The 22,222-nt window shown below is 38.4% G+C and overlaps 2 protein-coding genes across 5 annotated transcripts; both read left to right on the top strand.

Annotated features, from left to right (window-relative positions):
- The first annotated feature begins 154 nt into the window (after positions 1-154).
- On the top strand, positions 155-9,919 carry LOC116727817 (complement factor B-like). The gene is made up of 18 exons (XM_032575448.1): positions 155-260; positions 1,523-1,729; positions 1,819-2,004; positions 2,374-2,550; positions 3,374-3,460; positions 3,667-3,806; positions 4,988-5,132; positions 5,234-5,362; positions 5,978-6,088; positions 6,713-6,847; positions 7,316-7,425; positions 7,614-7,746; positions 7,947-8,085; positions 8,196-8,272; positions 8,905-9,005; positions 9,079-9,208; positions 9,294-9,343; positions 9,462-9,919. Exons 1-18 carry the CDS (start codon positions 203-205, stop codon positions 9,642-9,644), a joined length of 2,298 nt encoding a protein of 765 aa, XP_032431339.1. The 5' UTR covers positions 155-202; the 3' UTR covers positions 9,645-9,919.
- Positions 9,920-13,036: 3,117 nt separating this feature from the next.
- Positions 13,037-22,172, top strand: layna (layilin a). 4 transcript variants are annotated; one of them, XM_032576283.1, is made up of 9 exons: positions 13,037-14,437; positions 14,551-14,568; positions 14,688-14,985; positions 17,339-17,502; positions 17,578-17,622; positions 17,725-17,787; positions 17,871-17,967; positions 19,032-19,688; positions 21,966-22,172. In XM_032576283.1, the coding sequence occupies exons 1-9, from the start codon at positions 14,356-14,358 to the stop codon at positions 22,036-22,038; spliced, it is 1,497 nt and encodes a 498-aa protein (XP_032432174.1). In that variant the 5' UTR covers positions 13,037-14,355; the 3' UTR covers positions 22,039-22,172. The 4 variants fall into 4 exon arrangements, with proteins under 4 accessions (XP_032432174.1, XP_032432173.1, XP_032432176.1 ...); XM_032576282.1 differs by having other exon boundaries at positions 13,041-14,437; positions 14,548-14,568; XM_032576285.1 differs by having other exon boundaries at positions 13,041-14,437; positions 14,548-14,568; positions 19,032-22,172.
- The last annotated feature ends 50 nt before the right edge of the window (positions 22,173-22,222 follow it).

Below are 22,222 nucleotides of genomic sequence, written 5' to 3' on the forward strand. Positions count from 1 at the left end.
ACAAAGTACTCTAAACCAAAACGTTCTGGGGAAACACACATATTGATCTCCTTTTACTGCTCAAACAGGTAATGAGTAACAGACTAGTTTTTGTTTGTCCTTGTACCCCTCACCCCCACCTGAACCTTATCCACTCTGAAATAAATCAGATGTTCCTGCCATTTTATCACATTTCCAGTTTGTTCTCTCATTAGGCTGAAACATGGGGGCTTCTAGCAACTGGAGCTGGTATGCTGCACTCTTGTGGCTCCTCAGTTTCGGTAAGGAACTTATAATTAACATGCAATACCTGCATTTTGTTTATGACTCCAGATTTTCAAGAATGTCCAGGTGTCTCTCTTGTACATTTGAGTGAAATGTGTGAAATTTGTTGGATATCAGCAGAGCCTAAAAGTTTACTTATACAAATTTAAAAAGTCAGATGCTGGAATTATGGAATGGTCATTATGTGCCTGTAAAATTAACATCCTTGATTTAAATACAAAAAAAGTTAGTATAAGGTTCTAACATATTTAACCAGAAAAAAGTTTATTTATTCAGTGAACGTTACTGTTGAAATACTGAAGATTACAGTTTCCTGGTAAACCTATGAATGCACCAGTTTCAATTGTTTTTGTCAATCGATCACTAATGATAATATTAATAGTAAATAACATTATTATTATTACTAACTTTTATATAAAAAGAATTTTGAAGTGCAAATGTGTAATAAATTAGCTATGTATATATATATATATATATATATATATATATATATATATATATATACAGTATATATATATATATACAGTATATATATATATATATATAAGAGAAACTGAAAAAGTAACAAATACATAAAGTAACAAATACATAAATAAATAATAAAATGACAACAAGAATTAATATAGGAAATATTTCACTGTTTCACTTCAATGTTATAGACTAAAGTGTTTATATTATATACTGTACACCCTTGTCTCTAGTGGGGTCAGGAGATGCTGGTGTCTATCTCCAGCGAACGTTTCGGGTGAGAGGTGGGGTACAACCTGGACAGGTTGCAGGGCAACACAGAGATAAACAGGACAGACAACCATGTACACACACTCATTCCTAAGGACAATTTAGAGAAACCAATTAACTTGACAGTCATGTTTTTGGACTGTGGGAGGAAGCCAGAGTGCCTGGAGAGAACCCACACATACACAGGGAGAACATGCAAACTCCATGCAGAAAGACCCCGGGCCGGGAATTGAACCCAGGACCTTCTTGCTGCAAGGCAACAGCACTACCAACTGCGCCACTGTATTATATTATATTATATTATATTATATTATATTATATTATATTATATTATATTATATTATATTATATTATATTATATTATATTATATTATATTATATTATGGAACTTCAAGCTCTCCTTGGATGAAAGCCATTCCACACAGTGAAGCATACACCATGTAGTTGTGTGCCTGTTTTTGTGTTTAAAAAACACAATAACTCTGAACCAAAAAACAAAAATGTCTGTCGGTTTGCGTAGGTGCTGAGGTTCTTTGCGATTGCACTGACCATGGCATACAAATCCAGGGAGGTAATTTTACTCTGACCAAGGAGCTGGAGAAAGGCAGCTTACTCATCTATCGCTGTAACGATGGATACTACCCGTATCCTGCTTTGACCCGCATCTGCCAGCCAAACGGCTCCTGGAAACCAGCACCCAGGAGGTTTTCACCACAGAAATGCAAACGTGAGCAACACAACTTTCAGTGATTCATAATTTACACCAGACTTCAGCAAAGTAACAACTCTGACTCCTTTTTGCTGATTTTCCTGAAGTTGTTGAATGCCCTGATCCGAATGTTATGGAGAATGGAAACGTGTCTCCTCCTGAGGTCCAGTACTTTGTGGGGAATGAAACTTCATATGAGTGTTACTCTGGATACACATTGAGAGGATCATCCAAACGGATTTGCTTACCAAATGGGAAGTGGAGTGGCTCCACTCCAATCTGCAGCCGTGACTGTAAGTCTTGAGCAACATTTCATTGTTTTTTGCTTTGCTTTGTTTTGCTTACTTTTTGGGTGAATAGAGATTTTTCATATGGGACAAACCCATGTGTATGGAGTGAATTAAATGGGTTAAAAATCAGTATTTGAGACAGGATTAGACCTTATGATGTGATGACATCTGAAAACAAAGAAGAAGTCACCATCCTTATTATGCTTTCAAACATGGTGCCAGCCAACAAGGATGATTAAGGTAGAAAACATGTAGATAAATGTAATAGAGAGTACACTACACCAATACATTTCAGGAAATAAGACCTCAAACCTTTTTGTCCTTTTTAGAAATAACAGTCGGGAATTGAGTTCCATTTCTGTTTTTCCCCAGCCGGTGCTGCCTGTCCTGATCCTGGAGTCCCACCTGGAGCCTCTAGAGCAGGAAATATGTTTGGGATTGATGACAAAGTGAGATACACCTGCAATGGCGAACTGTTTTTGGTGGGCTCTAAGGAAAGAGTGTGTCTGGAGAACGGCCAGTGGACCGGGACAGAGCCAGCATGCTACTGTAAGATTTGTTAATTTCATATTAATAGTTATTAATCAATATATTCCTGAGGTACAGAGCTACTTTAAAATGAAGTCATCCTGTTTAAATCGTCATGTGAATGACTGTGTGAATGACTGAATACAGTGTGAAGCGCTTTAGAGTCCGCTGAACTAAATAAACCACTATTGACCTTTTGCACGTGACGTCACGCTCTCCAGAACTCCGCCCACTCCACCATAGCTGCAGTCAAAATGCGCTCCTTTAAAACCAGTCTAAAAACAGACTTGTAGCCTCATATCGCTTCTATTTAGTTGATCTCACTTTAAAAATGGTCACAGGGCCCTGCACGGTCGGTTGCACAAACAGACAAGGATAGAAACCAAACATGTCATTTTATCTTATAACTTTTAATGAGGAAAGATATGGCGACAACGGACAGCTGCTGTCAATAATAATGACTATCAGCCCTCAGTGTAATCACGGATTTGCATCGAACACTTTTTACAAGAAAAGAAGATTAACGTTCATATACTTTATAAGTAAGTATGATTAAAAAGATATCAACTATGGGGAAGGTATGCGTCTAACCATTAGTAACCATGGAGACAACGCCGCATCATGCGTCATGTAGCCTAGCATGTATTAAAAAAACCTGATTAGCATCTTGTCTTTTGTACGTTTTTAAGGCTGCTCCACTGTAAGGGGAAACGCTTACCAAACATTTTATTTTTTTTGTCTGTACTTCTTTTGTTTTGGTCAACGAAACTCTTTTTTTCCCCTAGATCTTTAAATCTGCATTACTGAATTAAATTGTGTTTTATTTTGCTGCTACTTCTTTCAGATAAGCACACGTTTGATACCCCACGCGAGGTTGCAGAATCATTTGGAGGTGCGATTAAAGGCACCCTCACCACTACACAATCTCTTAGTAAGTTCCTGGACTTCATCTTATGACAATATTTGAAACTATAACTGCAATATATTAGAAACAAATGTCTTACTTTTTGTTAAACATGACTAAGAGTGACATGACATATGGCATGACAAAAAGATATTTATTGCTAATTATTCCTGATTGCACATGTAAAACAACTGTTTGAATGTGGCTCATTCATAAAACCTCTTGTTACCCAGATGATACCCAAGAAGGGAGATTAATCAGGATTTCAAAAAGTGGGACTCTCAACATCTACATAGGTGTGGACATTTCAGAAAGCATAGTAGAAGAAGATTTTAAGAAAGCAAGAGACGCTGTCATAACTCTGATTAAAAAGGTAAGGACGTCTTTAAAGAAAAAAAAAAAGATGTCAGTTATAATTTTAGGAGAGCAAACAAATGTGACAAAAACCCATGAGGAATATTCCTGTCTGAAATAAAAATAACCACGAGGATGCTGATACACAAAGTGAAAACCCACACGTAAACCTGGCAGCATTTGTGACTTTAAAACATTTCTTCAGCAGCAGAATAATTTAAAAGATATTCTTTTGTCCTGCACAACTGCAGGCGTTCCAAATTCACAAAATATTTACTGTCCTTGCGTCGCCCCTTTTTAAAGTTGCAATGCAAAAATTGTCAGGGTGTTAGAATAAACTCACAAAGCATTTGTTCAGTCCACAATAATGATCGGCATCATAAACTTTACTGTTCATTAAAAAAATTGGGCTAAAGACAGAGACATTTAGGTGTCATCAGCCGGTCATATTAAAAGTTTTATATTATTTTCTAATGGAAAGGTCAACTGCTTTAGAGCCCCCTCTGCCTTACGATGCGCTGAGTGTGCAGAGACTCAGCAGCATAGTGCTTGGACTGCAGTTATTCTATGATGGCTCTGCTGATTGCGGGTGGAGTTAAAGGGTCTGAGGATGCTCACAGGGTGAGACCACAGACTCCTGTTGATGGGTGCTGGCAATAAATTTGCTGAGCTCTTAAAGAAGGTTAGAAACGTAGCAGTTAGTGCTACTAGGTCTGGACATTTATTCAATCTATGAAATTAATCAAAAGACATGTTATAGCACAGAGTGGACAATTTTTACATGTAAATGAGAATTCGTCTTTCTAAAAATACTCAGTTGGGTCCGATTGTGTGAAGCTTTTATTCAGTGCTTCCACGCACTTATAGGCTCATTTGACATACAGTTTCTTGTTCCCTTTGGCCGCCACAACAGCAGCCTATTAGAGGTAAATTTAATTATGAATTACAAATCATAATCTTGACTGATGTTCCTTGGCGCGAGGCCCTTGGCCCGTTGTCAAAGTCCGCTTCTGGAAAAGCACCCAGCTGATAAATGGATAGCTTTCTCTATAGGATAACAACCCTAAGCAATTTAAAGTATCAGGCGTGCTGGATTAACAAAGCATTTCACAGCAATTGTTCAAGTTAACTTGTGCTCGTAAAGATGTGTCCGACGTTTACACAGGACCGCCGCACCTCAACTGTTGTTGTTTCCCACAGATCGCCTCCTTCAGTGTGTCTCCAAACTACGAAATCGTCTTCTTCTCATCTGAAATATACAGGGTCGTCAACATTCTCGATTTTTTCAATGCCAAAGTGAACCTTAGTAAAGTCATAGAAGACCTGGAAAAGTTTAAAATAGAAAGTAAGTCTACCCCGAGCACAAGATAATGGTTATAAAACGGTTTTAAATACCTACCTGGACTCTGGTTTAACATCTGTGTTTTTGTGGCATTTGGTTTAAAGACAAAAACACTGGAACAGATTTGAACCTGGTCTTCAAAACCTTTGAGAATCAGATGGCTTTTATAAAGCGACAAGCTGGAGATGAGGGATTTAAAGCTCATCGGCATGCCCTGATCCTTTTCACAGATGGTAACAAGCCTACATCACACATATTGCTTGCAAACACACATCAACCTTCCACAGTTTATTGATACCCTTGGTAACAAGTCTAAAAAAAAAATTCTTATTTCATATATTTCAGTACCTTTGGCTAAAGACATAAAACTCGGCCAAGTTACTGGTTTCAGGATAGATTTAAAATGTTAATAATTTCCTTTTCCTTCAGTCTTTGATCAATGCAAAAAATAAAAAATATCTATGCATTTAAGTTCCAGGGGACTACATTTCAAGCAAAAGAACTATATAAAAAAATGTATTGGAATAAATTCTATTATTTTAAAACTTAGTCTCAGACAAGATCTCCGACAGAATGTTACGTTTTCTTATCTTATTCAGATGTTTCTCATTTCTCTAGCTTCTAACCCTATTCTGAAAAATAATTGTGGCACCGGTGGTTTTATTTAAAAACATTATTATTTGACATCTGATTTTGTTGCTGACATTTCTATGTTTCTTTTCTTGTTACTTTGTAAACCCACAACAACATTAAAAGAAGATATGTTTTCACACATATTTAGGGATATCAATAAACGTATATATTTTTTTTTACATCTGAAACTTTTACGAGCAAGACCTTTTCCACAGGTGCGTATAACATGGGTGGTTCTCCTGAGCCTACTGTTGCCAGAATAAAGAACACAGTCTATATGAATCACACTGTGGAGAACCATGTCGGCACAAGAGATGACTTTCTTGGTAAGTTTAATTTAGTTTTTATTTGACTGATTAACAACAAAATAGTGCCCAGTGTTCATGCGTTCCAAAATGTTTAATAAATCCAAAACTGAAAAGTGTTGCTTGCATTTGTATTCAACCCCTCTTGAGTCAATACTTTCAACTCCTGACAGGTTTTCCTCAAAGATCGGTCTACATTTTGCTCCTTCCATCAGTCAAGCTTCTCAGTGTCTTCTAAAAAAAAATACCTTTCCATGATGCTTCAAAAGATATGAAAAAAATTAAACCCATACATAATTCTCTTCAAAATTATGCACTAATGCATGTTTGTTCATTACACTGTTGTAAATACTGTATTATTGACCCAGGGAGGCTGAACTATATGTTTGAGCACTTTCTAGATATTCATTTGTAATAAAAAAAAGAAGAATTTAAAACAGTATACCACTTTCTACAATTTTACAATCATGCACTATTTTGAATTGGCGCGTAAAATCTCATGAAAATACATTTTCATGAGATTTTACATTTGTTGTAATTTGATCTAATTTAAAAATGTTAAAGGGGTATGAATACTTTTGCAGGGCTCTTTACTATCTGCAATGTAAACGAAACACAAACTTACAAAGTAACACCGTTTTGCAGACATCTATATCTTCGCCATTGGGAAGGAGATCTTTGACGACGACCTGCAGCCCCTCACTGTAGGAACCGGAGGAAATCATTACTTCAGGATGTCAAAAATCGTAGAATTAAAGGAGACCTTTGATTTAATAATTGGTGAGTCAACTTTGAAAAGGGAAAGTTGTAAAAAGCCTCTGTTTTTTTTTTAATTTCGTCAGCTGTAATGTGCGTGTGTTTGCGTGGGCGTGTCTGTGTGCATGTGGGGGTGTGCGCGCGCGTGTGTGTGTGTGTGTGTGTGTGCGTGTGCTGGTATAGTTCCCGTAATTCTTCATTTGGCACTAATTTAGCTCAGGGAGGTAAGTGATCTTAAATGGGACTCTGAATGGTTCTCTAGTTTCCCAAAGTAGTCAGGAAGAGAGCTGTTTTCTTCTGATGGGAATGGATGTGATGAAGCCCCTCAGTGGACCTGAGTGGAGTCTTTTAATCTAATGCAACAAGCTCTATACTTGTTATTTTTTTTAAAATTTCCTTTACAGTTTAAATATTTATTTTAAATTTCTAAATACTGTCCCGTTTGTTTACCGTTTACGCTAACCATGTATTTGTTTGTTCTGCTTATTGCAGATGAAAGCGAAGTTGTAGGTATGTGTGGCCTGCACAGGGATTATGAAACCACGGAAGATAAAGAAAGCAAAAGGAAAAAATACCCATGGTTGGCGTTTATTGTTAACACGGTGAATAATTCAGCAATTTAGTTAATTAATCATACAGCAAAATAGCATTAAAATGCCATGAAATATATGTGTTGCAGCACCATTTATTTATGGTTCTCTTAGAGTTATGTTCCATCTTTATTTTAGCAAAAAGTCATGCTGGTTTAACAACATACACTTTCTCCACTGCCTGTTCTGTACAACTTCAGGGACGAAAAGGAAAAACTTGCATCGGGTCGCTGGTGACGCCGGACTTTGTCCTGACTGCTGCTCATTGCTTCACCTTTGGTGATTTGCCAGCGAATATAGTAGTTGAAATTGAAGATGGACTGGGCAGCAAAAGTAAATATCACTGACTTTCCTTCTCAATTTGACAAAACAAGCTTCCATTTTATCACCATTTAATATGCAGTTGCAGCCTTAGACATTTGTTATAGATTATTATACTGTGTTTGAACACAACATTGTAACTACATTTCGCCGACTATTTTAATCAGTCAGTATAATTAATCACGGCACATGCTTAATCTTTATTTATGCAGTGAAACATGTGAAAAGTTTCACGCTGCACCCACTGTACAACATCACGGCCAAAGTCAAAGAAGGCGTGGCCGAGTTTTATGACTATGACTTGGCCATTATCCGACTGGAAGAACCAGTGAGGATCTCTGAACTTGCGAGGTATTTTCACATCTTTGTCTTTAAATAATATGGCTACAGTTAGATTTTTTTTATTATTATTGATATAGCAATTTTCACATTCCTGCTTCAAAAACCTGAATTTCTTTCAGACCAATATGCATACCCTGCACCCAGGAGACCAGCGACGCTCTCAACCTGGTTGGCGAGTCAACATGCAAGCAACAAGGTCTGAGGGTTTGGCTCCTGTGCTCTGCTATGCACACTTGAAATCAGGCGTAAACACTTTATGATTAGATGATAGCAATTTTAGTTAAATGGAGATATGCCTGCAGATGCATTTCAAGGCAACACCGCACACACCCAGCTTCCTTGTGCTACATCATGGAAATCAAAAGAAGGGACTGAAAGGGAACTTTGTTTTTCTGAAGTGTAGCTTTCTTCTAAAAAATCATTTTATTTATTTATTTATTTTTTTTAACAAATTAGCCCAATGGCTCTTTAAAGATGGCACACTTTCTTTCCTTCTTTTTCTGAAAAAGTGTAGTCTCGTGGAGCAAGGCATTTTATAGATTCAGAAAATGTTTTATAGAGGAATCAATCAGTCAATCAATCAATCAATCAACCAAATTTTATTTGTATAGCACATTTCAGCAGCAAGGCATTTCAAAGTGCTTTACATCATTACAAACACAGAAACACAATGCAACATAGAATCAATAATCAAAACACAGCATTAAGTCAAGTTCCATCAATAAATTTGTAATTGATTACATTTCAAATACAATTCTGAAGACTGTCAAGTTATGATTCGAGTCAAAGTGGAGGCCCCTTACAAATGATTGTGTTCTGAATTAACAGAGCAGGTCCTGTTAAAGAGTTACCGTGAGCAACTCGGTTTCCTAACAAGGAAGGACCCGCTGGTAGCAGAAAAAATCGTCCACGCCAAGCTTGGAGAAAACGTAAGTTTTATATAAATGAGACTCTTTGTTTGCCAACGTTATGTTTCTCTGATGCTTGAGTGGTTTATTGCAGCGAGATTTGTGCATCAAAAAAGCTCTTTCGGCACCAGGAATCACCACAAAAAAAGAAAGGGTTGCTGTGACCGATAACTTCTTGTGCACCGGTGGTCGGGTTGGGCACAGAGATCACATAGCATGCACAGGTGGGTATACTCTTATCACTTTTCAAGATGATTAACAATGGTGGTCCAGGTTGGTAACTCTGTCTGTGGAAAACTCTGGGGACAGGGGATTCTGGCGGCGCTGTGTTCAAGAACTTCAACCAGCGGACAATCCAGGTAAAGAGCCGTGTGCAGCAAATGTGTCAGAAAGTTATTTACCGTCATAAACATGGCGTAAAAAGAACAGGTCAATCAAAGTAATGACTGAGATGACAGATTTGTTTCTTCTTCACAGATTGGAGTGGTCAGCTGGGGAACACAGGCACTGTGCTCCTCCACGGGCGGACTGGTTGAGTCCAATGATGAGTCCAGAGATTTCCATATCAATCTGTTCAAAATGATTGATTTTCTTTCTCAGAACCTTGGAGATGATAGTCAAGACTACACAGCACTGAAATTTCTGAAAAACGGAGCATAACTGCACGCTATAATTGCATCATAATATAAAATGTGCACTCAAGGCATTTTAAACTCACACATTTGCTCTCTTTTCAGACTTTGACCTTTTGGTTGTACCCCACATGACAGGCATTCAGTGTTTATGCAACGTTTGAAAATAAATGTTCAATTATTAACGAATGAATGAATGATTATGTGTCCATCAAATCAGGTTTTAATGTATGTTCTGCTGTTTCAAAGATGCAGATAATCTGGAAAATAACTATATCTTGGATTAAAGCTATCATGGTATTTCACCTGTTGTCATTTTGTTTATAGAAAGTTGGGCTTTCTCATTCTTCGCATCAAAAGGTAATTATTTTTTATCCTGCAGGATTTGCCGTAACTTTTTTTTCAGCTGAAAAACAAACAAAACTAAAGTGATTATTTTTTTAAGCAAATAGTGAATACAGAGTCAGCACACAGCTTCATCTTTTTATTTTCATTCAGCAATCCATTGAAAGCTAAATGGATTATTTCCATTTAGCTTTAAAATACTAAATGGGAACAGTCATCCATGAGTTTTTCATTTGAGTGTAAACCACACAGTGGCTCACATGCCCCAGATGGCCTGCGGGAGATGGTGCTTTTTTTTTTTTTTTAATCAGGCATTGCACAAATCATGACTTTCCAAGACAAACTAACAAATAGACATCAGTTCCCACAAATGACCAACCAAATCTGAGTCCTTGCATGACCCAACAGAAGCTGCACAGAAGAGTCAACAAGAGAAGCAGCCAACGTAGAGCAAAGGGACATGACCTGCAACTTGCCAATGGTGACTCGGAGGATGATTAGGACAACAAAATACAACACAGTTATTTGAGAAAGGTCTTATTGACTTAAGAAAATGTGTTTTTCTGTGGTGATCAGTCAAGGTTCATTTTTATTAGAACAGAGGGGAAGACCCCGATCAACAAAAAAAAAAAAACAACTCACCTTAATTTTCATAAATTGTTTGAAAGAATCTGGAACATTAGTTTTAGAATCTGATTTAGAAACGGATTTTGATGCATGATGATGTAGACCTGGGACTGTTTAAATCTTGGACAATCTCACCATTAAGGCGACTTAAAATCCTAAATAAAACAATTAAAAAACTACTAAATGCTTTGTAAACAATATTCATGTTTTGATAGCTATCTTAACATAGTAACAACCTAATATTGTTTTTTATCCTGCTTTTGTTGTAGTTTGAGTTTAGATTTTTATCTTTGGCAGGAAGTTTATAAACATTTTGTTCTTACAACTCGATTACTTAACAACAGAGCTTTTACATTTATTTTCTCACTACATTCAAATGATCAGACTGCATATCTTTTATCTATGTGTAGAAAGGTACCTTATATTATATGGCAGAACTTTCTAACAAATAGTTTCTCCATTCCAAATGAGCAGTTCTTAAATAATCCTCTTTTCCAAAATTGAAAATTGAAAAAGGAGCACTTTGAGGAATTGCTCCAGCCCTTAAAAGGTTTCATCCAAACTCTTTTATGGCTGCTCAGCTCTTGCTGATAAAGCTTTCCAGCTCGCTCCCCCCCTCCGGGTCAGTGAGTCAAGCCCCATTTCCAGCTCCCGGCGCAGACGTGCGCAATGCGGACACTCCATTTGGCCGTGTGCCACGGCCAGCTCATTTAAAATTAAATTTAGTGGAGAGTTATTCTTTTGTGTAATTAGGTTTTTCTTTTGCTCTTTATGGCCGCGAGATGAAACGATACTGAATTTGTCAGCTGTTGTATTTTTTACAACCCCGACACAAACAAGGCAATTACATCAAGAATGATTTGTTGCGGTTGGAGCCATTTCATTGCTTCGAATTATTTTGTTTTGCCACCCAGCCAGCTTTCAATAATAATAATAATAATAATAAAAAAGAGTACACTTATGCAAACCTCCGTACTAATGCATATTGGTTGTGGCAGTATCACAGAAAATGTTGATGTTTCAATATTAATGTTGAACCCTGGCTTCTGCGTGTGTGCAGCAACGGAGGTATGATGTACTGCTTCCCCCTGGGAACATTTGTCTGGTTTCCCTCTAACTGCGAGAGAGGGAGGAGGTCAGTGGGATGAGAGAGGATGGCAGAGACAGGAGAAGACAGACTGCGTGCGATGATGGACGAATGGCAGAGGCTTAATTGAGTGAAAGCTCCTTCAGGTCTCAGATGCCGTAAACAGGGAGGAAATTTAAACCAGGGTCCTACTCTTATTGAATCCCTCCTGAGGGCTCGCTAACCTCTCCGTCTTCTTTTCTACCTGGATCACAGCTGCCTCATTCTCCGCCTGCTATTTAACCGAGGCTGAACCCTCGGCTTTCACTGAAATCAATCTACACCTAAACTGATTAGCGGTGTTTGGATAGAGCAGCGTGCATGAGCGGCGGTAATTTCAGGCCTGGCTAAGCCCCCCTCCACTCTTCACCATCTGTGCACTGCTAGCACACACAGCATATTCCTGATGAAGCATCTTGCTGTTTAAACTCTGGCTGATCTGTCTCACTGAGAGCCCTAAATCAACCTTATAGGCCATTTCAGAAATTGCTGCCATTAGGAACTGCATGCATACACGTTTCCCCCTCTTTTGAGCTCTAGAAAAGAAGACTGCATGCATTGAATGCATATTTTTTGCTGATCCTGTTACTTTAAAATGAAATTGCACAGATAGACAATGAAACGTTATTTGCCTGAACCCTCATGGCCTGTTTTCTATTCTTGTGGTCAATTTAAACATCAGGTAATGCAAATTTAGCAACTTCTGACTTACTGTGTACACTAGATGCAAAAGCATTCAAACCCATTAGACTATTTTCACATTTTGTCCCTTTCAAACCCCCAAACCTTAATATGTTTTCTTGAGAACCAACTCAAAGTAGTGCATGATCGTGAGAAGACTTTTGCATTCTTTCCTCATTGCCTTTAGATATAATTTTGTGCAACTAGCTGCTTTCAGAAGTCATCAAATTAGCAAATATATTCCACCTGTGTGTAATTCAATCTCAGCATTAAGCTGTTCTGTGAAGGCCTAATGGGTTTACTGGGGAACATTAAGGAACAAACATCATCATGAAGACCAATGAACAGGTCAGACAGGTCAGCGAGAAAGTTCTGAAATACTTTAAACAGAGTTAGATCAGAAGTCAGAACATATCAGACTCTAAACGTCTCTCTGAAGAAAAGAAAGAAAATCAACACATCGCCCCCAGGACAGTGAAAATGGCAAATGACAGCGAAGCATGGTGGTGGTAGCATCACACTGCTGGGATGTTTTTCTTCAGCATGGACATTTAAGCCATGCTGAAGAAAGCCATGCCTTTTGAATCTTTTAAGATTCAAAAGGATTACAAAAATGATGATTTTTAGGTTTGTCTTACAACTTGCCTACACTTGACCTTATGTAAAAGGTAAGTAAAATAACATTTGATCCAAAAAGTGTATGTGTTCACTTTAAATAGTCAAAGTACTGAAATGAAGAAACATGTTTGAGGGGTAATGAGCCTTTGTGTAACAACAAATGTATTCCCCCAAAACATGAAACATCTGCATTAGTAATCAAAACTCCTTTCTTAACCTAATAAAGGGATACATAAATCAGAAACGTGCCTAACTCCTATTTATTTTACATTATTTTTAACATTTTTTTTCTTGACATAAGAAAGGTTTCCAACTGATTAAGTTGGAAGTCATATTTTAATAATTTTTCAGTTTGACATCAAGCTGCTGCAATGAAAGATGAGTCCAGTTTTACAGCAGAAGCTCCTGTAAAACTAACTGGACAGAAATGTTTCTCTCATCTTTTATTTCAATATGACAATGAATGCTTAAAAAAAATGTAATCTCAGTGCACCCACTAATAATAGTTACTCATGATGGTGAGCATTATTTCTGGTTAAAATACAGATTGCTTCTTCTACAGTTCAAGACAGATTTTGCTTTTGTTCCATTTGCACTCTGATTTATTGATTTAAAGGAGAGAGGGCTTCATTTGAAAAGGTGAAGTCATGTCTTCCCAACTGAGGTAATGCATCTAAATCAAACCTTAACACGTATATCCAAGTATGTAAAGTGCATTTCTCAGCTTTCATCCTTACATTTTTTTTATTCAATAGAGATCTTAGATGTCAAACAAAGATCTATGCTGCTTTGCAACCAGTAAGAGTGCTGCAGCCCGGAGGAACTGGGAATAACGTTTTAAATGATCCCTGATCGAGTTAAGAGGGATCGTTTTCATGTAACACTTTTGTAATGATAATATCGAAAGCTTAAGTAATAAAGGAATGAGTGAAATCTGCCTCTTGTCAGCATTTACAATGAGAACCACTTGGGGCGATTGGATGTCTAGCGATCAATGTATCCTCTTCTCTTATCATTAAGACTGCTCTTAACAGATTACAGCCCCCCTCCCAAAGATGAAGTCTTTTTCTCCTCCCCTCTCTCTCTGCTCCTCCTTCTGAAACACACACACACAGCCTTTTCACTAGATACAACAGGAGACTTGTCCCTCTTGCCCCGTTTTGTAAAATAAATCGCTCTTTGTCTTTTAATTTAAACTTTGTAGAACTTTTTTTCACCCCTCTTGTGGAATTTAGATGGACTTTCTGGATTTGTTTGGACCGATTTGACGACCTGACAGATGAACAGAAATGAAAAGCACAAAACTTCAGTTGAAGTTCTGGTAGAAAACTGAAAATAGTCAATGAAGATGGACCTGGTGATAACCGCCTTTTTTCTCCTGCTCTTTTGTGTCCATCCATCTGCAGCAGCAAGCGTCATCACAGGTAAGCTACTCTTAAAAACACACAACACAAAGTCAAGAACATTTGAATTAATCTGAGGATCTGTTTTGTTTTTGGCTTCTGAACTCTAAACTGGACTTTGATTCCTGAAGCAGACATATTTGAAGCGAGAGGTACACAAGGCAACATATTCAGCATGTATCTCAGTATATGTTTGCCTCATTGTTAGAAACCAGCAAAGAAAAGATCCCACCTGTTTACTTCACATCTCTTTTTTTGTGTCTCTGTCCAGGTCAAAGAGTGTGCAAGACAGGAAAAGGGAGACCTTGTTACAAACTGGCCTATTTCTCAGAGCTGCGCTGGAAGTTGAACTTTGAGGAGGCGGAGAGATCTTGCAAACGAGACGGAGGCCAGCTGCTGAGCATCGAGTCCGCGTCCGAGCAGAAGATTGTAGAGCAGCTCATCAGAGATCTCCGTCCCACGGATGGAGACTTCTGGATAGGTCTCCGGCGTGGACCGGGACACGAGGACAGCAGCTCGAACTGCTCGTCTCACTACTACTGGCTGGACGGGAGCAAATCCTCGTTCAGGTAGGAGCGGAGGGGTCAGCAGGGGTCACTCATGGTTTTTTTTTAATAAGCTCCACACAGTTACAGAATCATTTTATCAGAAACTCATTTCACTTTCGTTTAGTGCAATCATTATTCCAGCCCATCAAAGGGTCGTCTGGTCCAACAGAGCCGCCGCCACAAATCTTACTATAAAGACCCCTGAATCTCCGTCTGTTATCTTCTCTTTATCTGAAATCGTGTTGCAGGAGTAAGCGGCCCCTATCCTGGATATCAATGTGTTTCCAGAACATAAGCCATGTATGAGATTTCCAGTGGGTTCTGGGTCTTCCCCAGATTCTCCTTCCCAACATGCCTAGAAAACCTCCAAATGAAGAAGATAAGATGTCCGAGCCACCTAAATTGACTCTAATGTGTAGTTGCTTTACTCTGAGGTCCCAGATTACAAACTTTCTACCCTGATTTGTAAGGCTGTGCCTGACCACCTGAAGCTCATTTCAGCCAGTTGTGTCTTGTTCCTTCAGGCATGATCTATATGTCATGAGCAAGGTCAGGGTCAAGATGTAGACAGTTGGTAAATCGAAAGCTTTGCCTTTTTGCTTTAATCTTTTTTCAAGTCAATACACCAGGCGGAACCTCAATTATGACACATGAGGTTCCAATCCAATTTCCATCTCCTGTTCCATCCTACCAACATTCATGAACAAAAATACTTGATCTCCTCTGACACCCAACCTGAAGGAAGCAACCTTCAGGGACACTGAAGGTACACTGTCTGGACAGTGTGTGAAGGTGTCCCCAGATGAGGGACATGGCTTCATACTTAGAGCAGCTCTGATCATGCTGAAAGTTATTGCTTGAAGACGGGAACAGAACTATCATCTGCAAAAGGCAAAGGTTAATCCAACCAACCACTTTTTTATGATAGCTTCTTTATATCCTGTACATGAAAACAAAAAGAAAATTTGGGACAAGGAGCACAGACTTATCTGTGAATAAGGAAACAAGCTCTTGCGCTACCTTTAAAATCATCCGCAGCAACTCATATTCCCACAATGTCCTCCACAAAATGTCTCTATGGAAAAAGTTGTACGCCTTCTCCAGATTCATGAAACGCCTGCGGAAAGGACAATCAGACTTCTTGGCTATTCCACCAAGGTAAAGATCTGTATGAAATTCACAAAGTTCCTCCTGAATCGTAACCATGAGTCAGAATTTCCTATTAAAAACTCAAGAGTAAACTCTCCCAAGGAGGCTGAATAGTGTAAATCTTTTATAGTTGGAACAAACTCTCTTATGTTCTTCTTATGTTATGTTCTTATGTTATGTTCTTCTTTAAGGGTGTGAACAGGCTTCATACAGCCCTCTGTGAAACTCTAAATCAGTTTATCAACTACAACAGCTCTGTCATTTTAAAAGCCTTTTACACTTCGGGATGAGTTTTGACTTATAGGCACCCTGCCACCCAGAAGCTTCAGATCTGAATTACCCAAACTCCTTCAAACTTTCTATAAATTTAAATGTCCATGTCTTCCATCTCCTGAGCTGTTAGGCGAAACACAGATGGCTGAGTTACACCCACTCTGTGGCCATTGAATTAGGTGCACATCAATATCTAGTTGAAATACAACAGGAGGCATTAATCAAGAAACAACGCCAATGATGCTGCCAACGGTGAGTTCAATTTGGCAACAAAAAGAGAAACATGCCAGAGACAGGTTATAAAACATGTTTTATTTACTCTAATCATCCTTGACTTTACCTAGATGATCAGCAGAATTTTCAAACCAAGTGTCTTGCAAAAGTAAGGAATGTGTGGATTTTATGACCATAACATTTTTGGCCTGGTTTATGAGGCAGGGGTTAGGCTGAATTATACAAACAGAAGCCCTTCATCTCATATAGAATAAATTAAAAGACTTGAACTAAATTAATTTCAACAATCCTCCACTAGTCCTAGAGAACCATCCTGAGGTAAAACAGTGTACAAGATGATTGCATAATATGGGAACAGAGAAATCAAAGGGGGAAAATCAATGTCAAAACAGATTTATTCAAAACTTTTGTTTTTCCAAGCAAAACGTTCCATCTCAACAATAATGAGTTGCTGCTGCACAACTGATGTCGATCTTTGGTAGTAGATCATAAAACTATTCAAATTGCCAATCATTTGGGTCATGAATACAACTGATCAAAATGAACTTTTTGTAGATTCTTGTATCCCATTTATCTCTTACATTTGTATTTATCTATCACAAGAAAATGCCCCCAAAACTACATGAAAATCTTTGGTTTTAATATGACCAAATGTGCAAAGGTCGGCGCTATATGAATATTTTCCCAAGACACTAAATGTGCTCTGTCTGTGTTTCAGGAACTGGCACACTGATGAGCCGTCGTGCGGCTATGAAGTGTGTGTGGTGATGTATCACCAACCGTCTGCTCCGGTCGGATACGATGGAGCAGACCTCTACATGTTCCAGTGGAACGACGACAACTGTGAAACCAAGAACAATTTTATCTGCAAATACACAGGAGGTACAGCTGAAAACAAATTATCTGCTGTTTCACTTTGAATATTTCTAAATTTCTGTATTTCCATATTCTTCACAGAAAAGCCAATGTCATCCACTCTGTCTCCCAACTCCAGTCAGAAAGGTAAAGTACAGTACATGACACATTGATATTGGACATTTATGCTACTTTAAGCAGTATATAAATATATATATGTACAAAGCCTGAGACGTCATTATTTTGCAGATGCCTCCCTTCCATCTGCACTCCCATTGGACCCACGTGACAACAACCAGCAAAGAAGAACAGGTCATTTAAAGTCTGCATTTACTGCCAAAAGTTATACAGTTATAACAAAATATTAGTTTCTAACATCTGCTTCTGTCTTGTAGCCGTGAATTTAGTTTACGTCATCATCCCCACAATCCCACTAATCCTGCTGCTTCTGACGGTGACGGGAGTTTGCTGCTTCAAAGTGCTGCGCAGTCGGTGAGAAGCTAAAGCTGAACTGCATAAAAAAAGACAACAGAAAATCAAAATAAGACTCCTTATCAGTTACGCATAGTGCTTGTAATTGTACAAGATAATAAACCTGTTTATGGGACTATTTTATTTTGCTTTACTGAAAAGGCAGCGTTTGCAGACTTTAAATTTGACGCAGATTTTGAATTTAAAACTTTTTGTTCTTGTGCAGCTCCACAGCTTACACTTTGTTGCAGCGGTTTTCAAGCTTAAACCAAGAAAGATCATCTGACCCGTCTTAAATACAGCAAGACAATGTCGTTTTTCAATGTGATTTTCTAAAGAAAGTTTTTTAGAATATGTTTGAGGGGATAAGTCAAGTTTTCTTAAGAATGGGGTTCGGTGTTATCATTAGTTGTTAGCTAACGTACACAGCAAATTCGAGCAAAGTAAAATCTGGTTGGATAAAGAGCTAATTGTTAGGTAGAGCTTCAAAAGTAGATTTTTGCCATCCTAAAACACACCAGAATCCTAAAAATATCATAGTAGTTTATGCATATGCCCTATTAAGTAACACTGCTCAATCAGCTGCTACAATCAGATTGGTGTGTTTCTTTAGGTTGTTATTTTTCTAAGTCCATGCTGAATTACAACCAATGCCAAACTGGCCAATGGGACAGAAAAAGTTACTGTGTACAACCCACACTGAAAAAACAAAACTATCTGACACAAATCCAGAAACTGTGAAGATCAATTCAACAATGTTAACCTGAACAGCTCTGAAATAATTGGTACCGACAAAGCCTTATTCTCACCTCAGATGTTTCAGACAGTGACCAGCTTTGCTTGATGCATTGAATTTTGCATAGACTCTTCACATGGTCAAGTTATAAAACTGAGATCTGACTGGCGTCTACTGCAAGTAAAATATTGTCAACTGCTAACTATCCTAGAGAATCCTGATTCAAAAAGATATTTAACCAACATGTAAATGCATCAACCCAAGTGACTAGAGTTAATTGTTTTAAAAGTGCAGTTTTGAATAGGCTTTATTACTTTGGGTGTTTTCCTTATCCTTATGTGTGACACAGAAGGAGGAACGTACAGAAATCAGAAGTATGCCAAACAGATCCCAGTCCAACTACTACAGACGTCTACAACGTCATCCGCTCCCAGAAGGATGATGACCTGGTTTCTGCTCGCCCACAAACAAAGAACACCTCCTTTTTGTGCTCCTCTCCGGACACGCCGACGGGCGACTACGACAACCTTGGTGGACGGGACACAGAGAGCGGCTTCGTAACCCTTGCTAGCACAGAGAGCGACTTCCTGAACTTTGACCTCAACGACCTCAGCCTCGGGCGTCAGCGGACCCGTGACTTCTACGACAGCAGCTTGGGACGCTCGGCTAAGAGGGTACTGAACGATGGCAGTCTGGGTCGCACCAAAACCAGGGAGTATTACGACAGAAGCCTGGGCCGCCGCACCACGAAGAGCGAGCATTACAGCGGCACCGTGTATGGAGATCACGGCCTATTTGACAGCAGCATCAGAGCAGGCACTGACTTGTATGATGCCAGACTCAAAGCTGGTGGTCAAACGGGAAAGGTTGACCTCTACCAGACATACGTCACCAGCGGTAGGCACGAGGCGTTTCAAACCAGTCTGGGAGCGTACTCAAACCGGAAGTCCTTCCACACAAACCTGGACTGCTACAGAAACGGCCTGAATCTTGACAGTGGAGGGAGGTACTTCAATGATCAGGAATGGATAAAAAGAGAGAGATACTGATTTTTCACTCGAGTCTGCTCACACCACTGTAAGAGTGACTGAACAGGGATAAAAGAATGGATAAAATTTGTGCATGTGCAAGACCTGATAGTTTTTTTGTTTTTGTTTTTTTTAATCTAAGGTTGAAAATACTAATTTTGTTTCTACTCCAACCCTTACTTTGTTAGTCGTATGGATAATGAAATTTGGTCATTTCAGTCAGACACATTTAAATAGTTAAACTTTCTTATGTTGCCATGTATCTTGGCACATCTGATGCATAACGCTCAGGATGACGCGTACGTTTAGGAACATTAAGTCCTGTCGTGTGTCGGATGAGATTCATTTTTGCGTAGTGATTTTGTAATATGATGAAGATGTAAAATTCAACTTAAACCTGCATCAGAAGAGAGTTTACAGTGCGAGGGAAACTATTTGTCCCCTTACAGATTTAATCAAGTTTTGCTTTAAATTAGACAAAGATAACCTATGTAGTTAGAAAATTACAAAATGCAATTTTATCATGGTGAGATCATTTATAAAAAGAAAAAGCAACCCAGCGTTTTATGAAAAGGTCCATTTTTAAACTCATAAATTAACTGCGATTTGCCACAGATATTGGCTGAAGTTAAAATGTCCCAACGCATGATTATTAAAGTAGATTTAAGAAGCCACTCAAGTAGAACCTGTTTGACAACATGAAGTAGGCTAAAAGATCATCTATCAGTTTAGATCTGGAAAGGGCTACTACGCTTTTTCTAAAGCCCTGGGACTCCAGCAAATCCCAGTGAAAACCATTATCCACAAATGAAGAAAACAATACAGTGGTGAACCAAAACTCCTTCAGGATTACTTCAGTGATTCTTCTAGGTCATTAAAAGAACCCACAACAACATTTAAAGCAGAATCCTGAGACAAAAACCCCCACATTGCTGATCCAACAGGACACAAGGCCAGTCGCAAGTTTGTCAAACATGCATGATGATCCCCAAGACTTCTGGGAAAATATAAAGTAGCAAAATGAGATTTTGGTGACACCCAAACATGGTGTTGCTGTGTGATATTTTGTGGTTATTTTTGCTACTTTAGGACCTAAAGGGGCAAAATTCCTTTCCAGGAATTGAGGTCATTATTTAAAAACTGCATTTTGTATTTAATCCTGTTTTCTTTTCCTGAAATTAAAATTCATTCTATTAAGAAAAGCAGGTAAGAGTCAGAAATGGCTAAAAGAGAAGACATAAGAGGGGAAATAATTTTTCACAGTACCAGATGAATTCATTTATGAAAGCCTAAATCGTCAAATATTTATCATCTGAAATAAGAAAGTAGTTGCCTAAAGCAATCAGCAACCAGATGTGAGTGGATCTTCATCAGTACAGACAGTGCATCTGCATAACACAACATGAGGGTCGTTTGAGTTTTCTTAGCATCAATTCTGTTAAAATCCTGCACTCTGTGCTGCCTATGTTGGTTAGAGATGAGATTATAAGTGCTGCATAGAACAGCAATCCTAGTATCTATAAGCTTTGTATCTTCTTTTATAATTTAAATATAACCTCACCTGACCTCTTTTAGTTCACTGGTCATTTGGGGTTTAGGGATTAAAAAGTCTGAGTGTGGATCTCGTGACACTGTAATCCATCTGTCCTCTCACCTTGAGGTTAGCTGCTCCTGTGCTGCGTAATCTCATCTCACTAACATGAATATGTCAGCTCTTGCTGGTAGAGGGTTTCTAAAAGAAAACAATGCATGGAAAAAGTAAAACAACTTATTTCGATCCCTTTTTAAGTCTTATTTTCAGTTCGGTAATGATATGATGGAATGCTAACCTGGTGAAGTCTTAATCATATGTCAGGACCCGTCTTATCTGATCCACTCACATCAAGGGAGGCGGCTCACCGATTAATAACACGAAAAGGGACAAAAACAAAAAGATGCAACTTTCAGAGGCAGCTGATGCTATTTGAAGAAGAAAAAAATAGATTTGATCAAGTTCAGGATCTTTAAAAGAGAAACTTTCAAAAAACGTGTAAGAGTCTGTTTGCATGAACTTGTCATGCAGCCCTCGATTTGTCACACAAAATATTGATGTCATGGATAATTGTGTTCAGTGCCTGAAAAACTTTTATTTTAAAACCAGACGCATTTCAGACCAAACTCTAAACTGTTTATATGTATTGTGTTTTTGGATACTGCCTTAAATTGTAAGATGTCCCAAAACTGTTGTGTGATTTATCATTGTCCTTTGCCTACAGAGTCGGTTCAAACGTGGATCCTGCTCTGAATTCAGACGAAGTGGCTCCAGCCTCGCCATACATAACAGCATGAAATCGAAGAGAATGAAAGAATGCATTTTCACTATTATTATTTAGAATGTGTAATCCTTTGACAACTCTCCTGCAAGTGAGATGAGTTTGTATGACTGCCACATGAAAACATCTTTGAATAAAATGATTAGAAATGAACCACTCAGGTCATCAAGTGATTTTTAGTGTGGGGAAAAAGGAGAAAA

Source organism: Xiphophorus hellerii, chromosome 11, assembly GCF_003331165.1.
Source record: "Xiphophorus hellerii strain 12219 chromosome 11, Xiphophorus_hellerii-4.1, whole genome shotgun sequence".
NCBI lineage: Eukaryota > Metazoa > Chordata > Actinopteri > Cyprinodontiformes > Poeciliidae > Xiphophorus > Xiphophorus hellerii.

Bases quoted from the DNA above. Each gene is read 5' to 3' on its own strand.
- layna (XM_032576282.1), top strand. From the start codon at position 14,356: ATGAAGATGGACCTGGTGATAACCGCCTTTTTTCTCCTGCTCTTTTGT. The intron at 14,438-14,547 runs GTAAGCTACTCT...TGATTCCTGAAG, and splicing joins AGCAGCAAGCGTCATCACAG to CAGACATATTTGAAGCGAGA. The intron at 14,569-14,687 runs GTACACAAGGCA...GTCTCTGTCCAG, and splicing joins AGACATATTTGAAGCGAGAG to GTCAAAGAGTGTGCAAGACA.
- LOC116727817 (XM_032575448.1), top strand. From the start codon at position 203: ATGGGGGCTTCTAGCAACTGGAGCTGGTATGCTGCACTCTTGTGGCTC. The intron at 261-1,522 runs GTAAGGAACTTA...CGGTTTGCGTAG, and splicing joins CTTGTGGCTCCTCAGTTTCG to GTGCTGAGGTTCTTTGCGAT. The intron at 2,551-3,373 runs GTAAGATTTGTT...TACTTCTTTCAG, and splicing joins GACAGAGCCAGCATGCTACT to ATAAGCACACGTTTGATACC.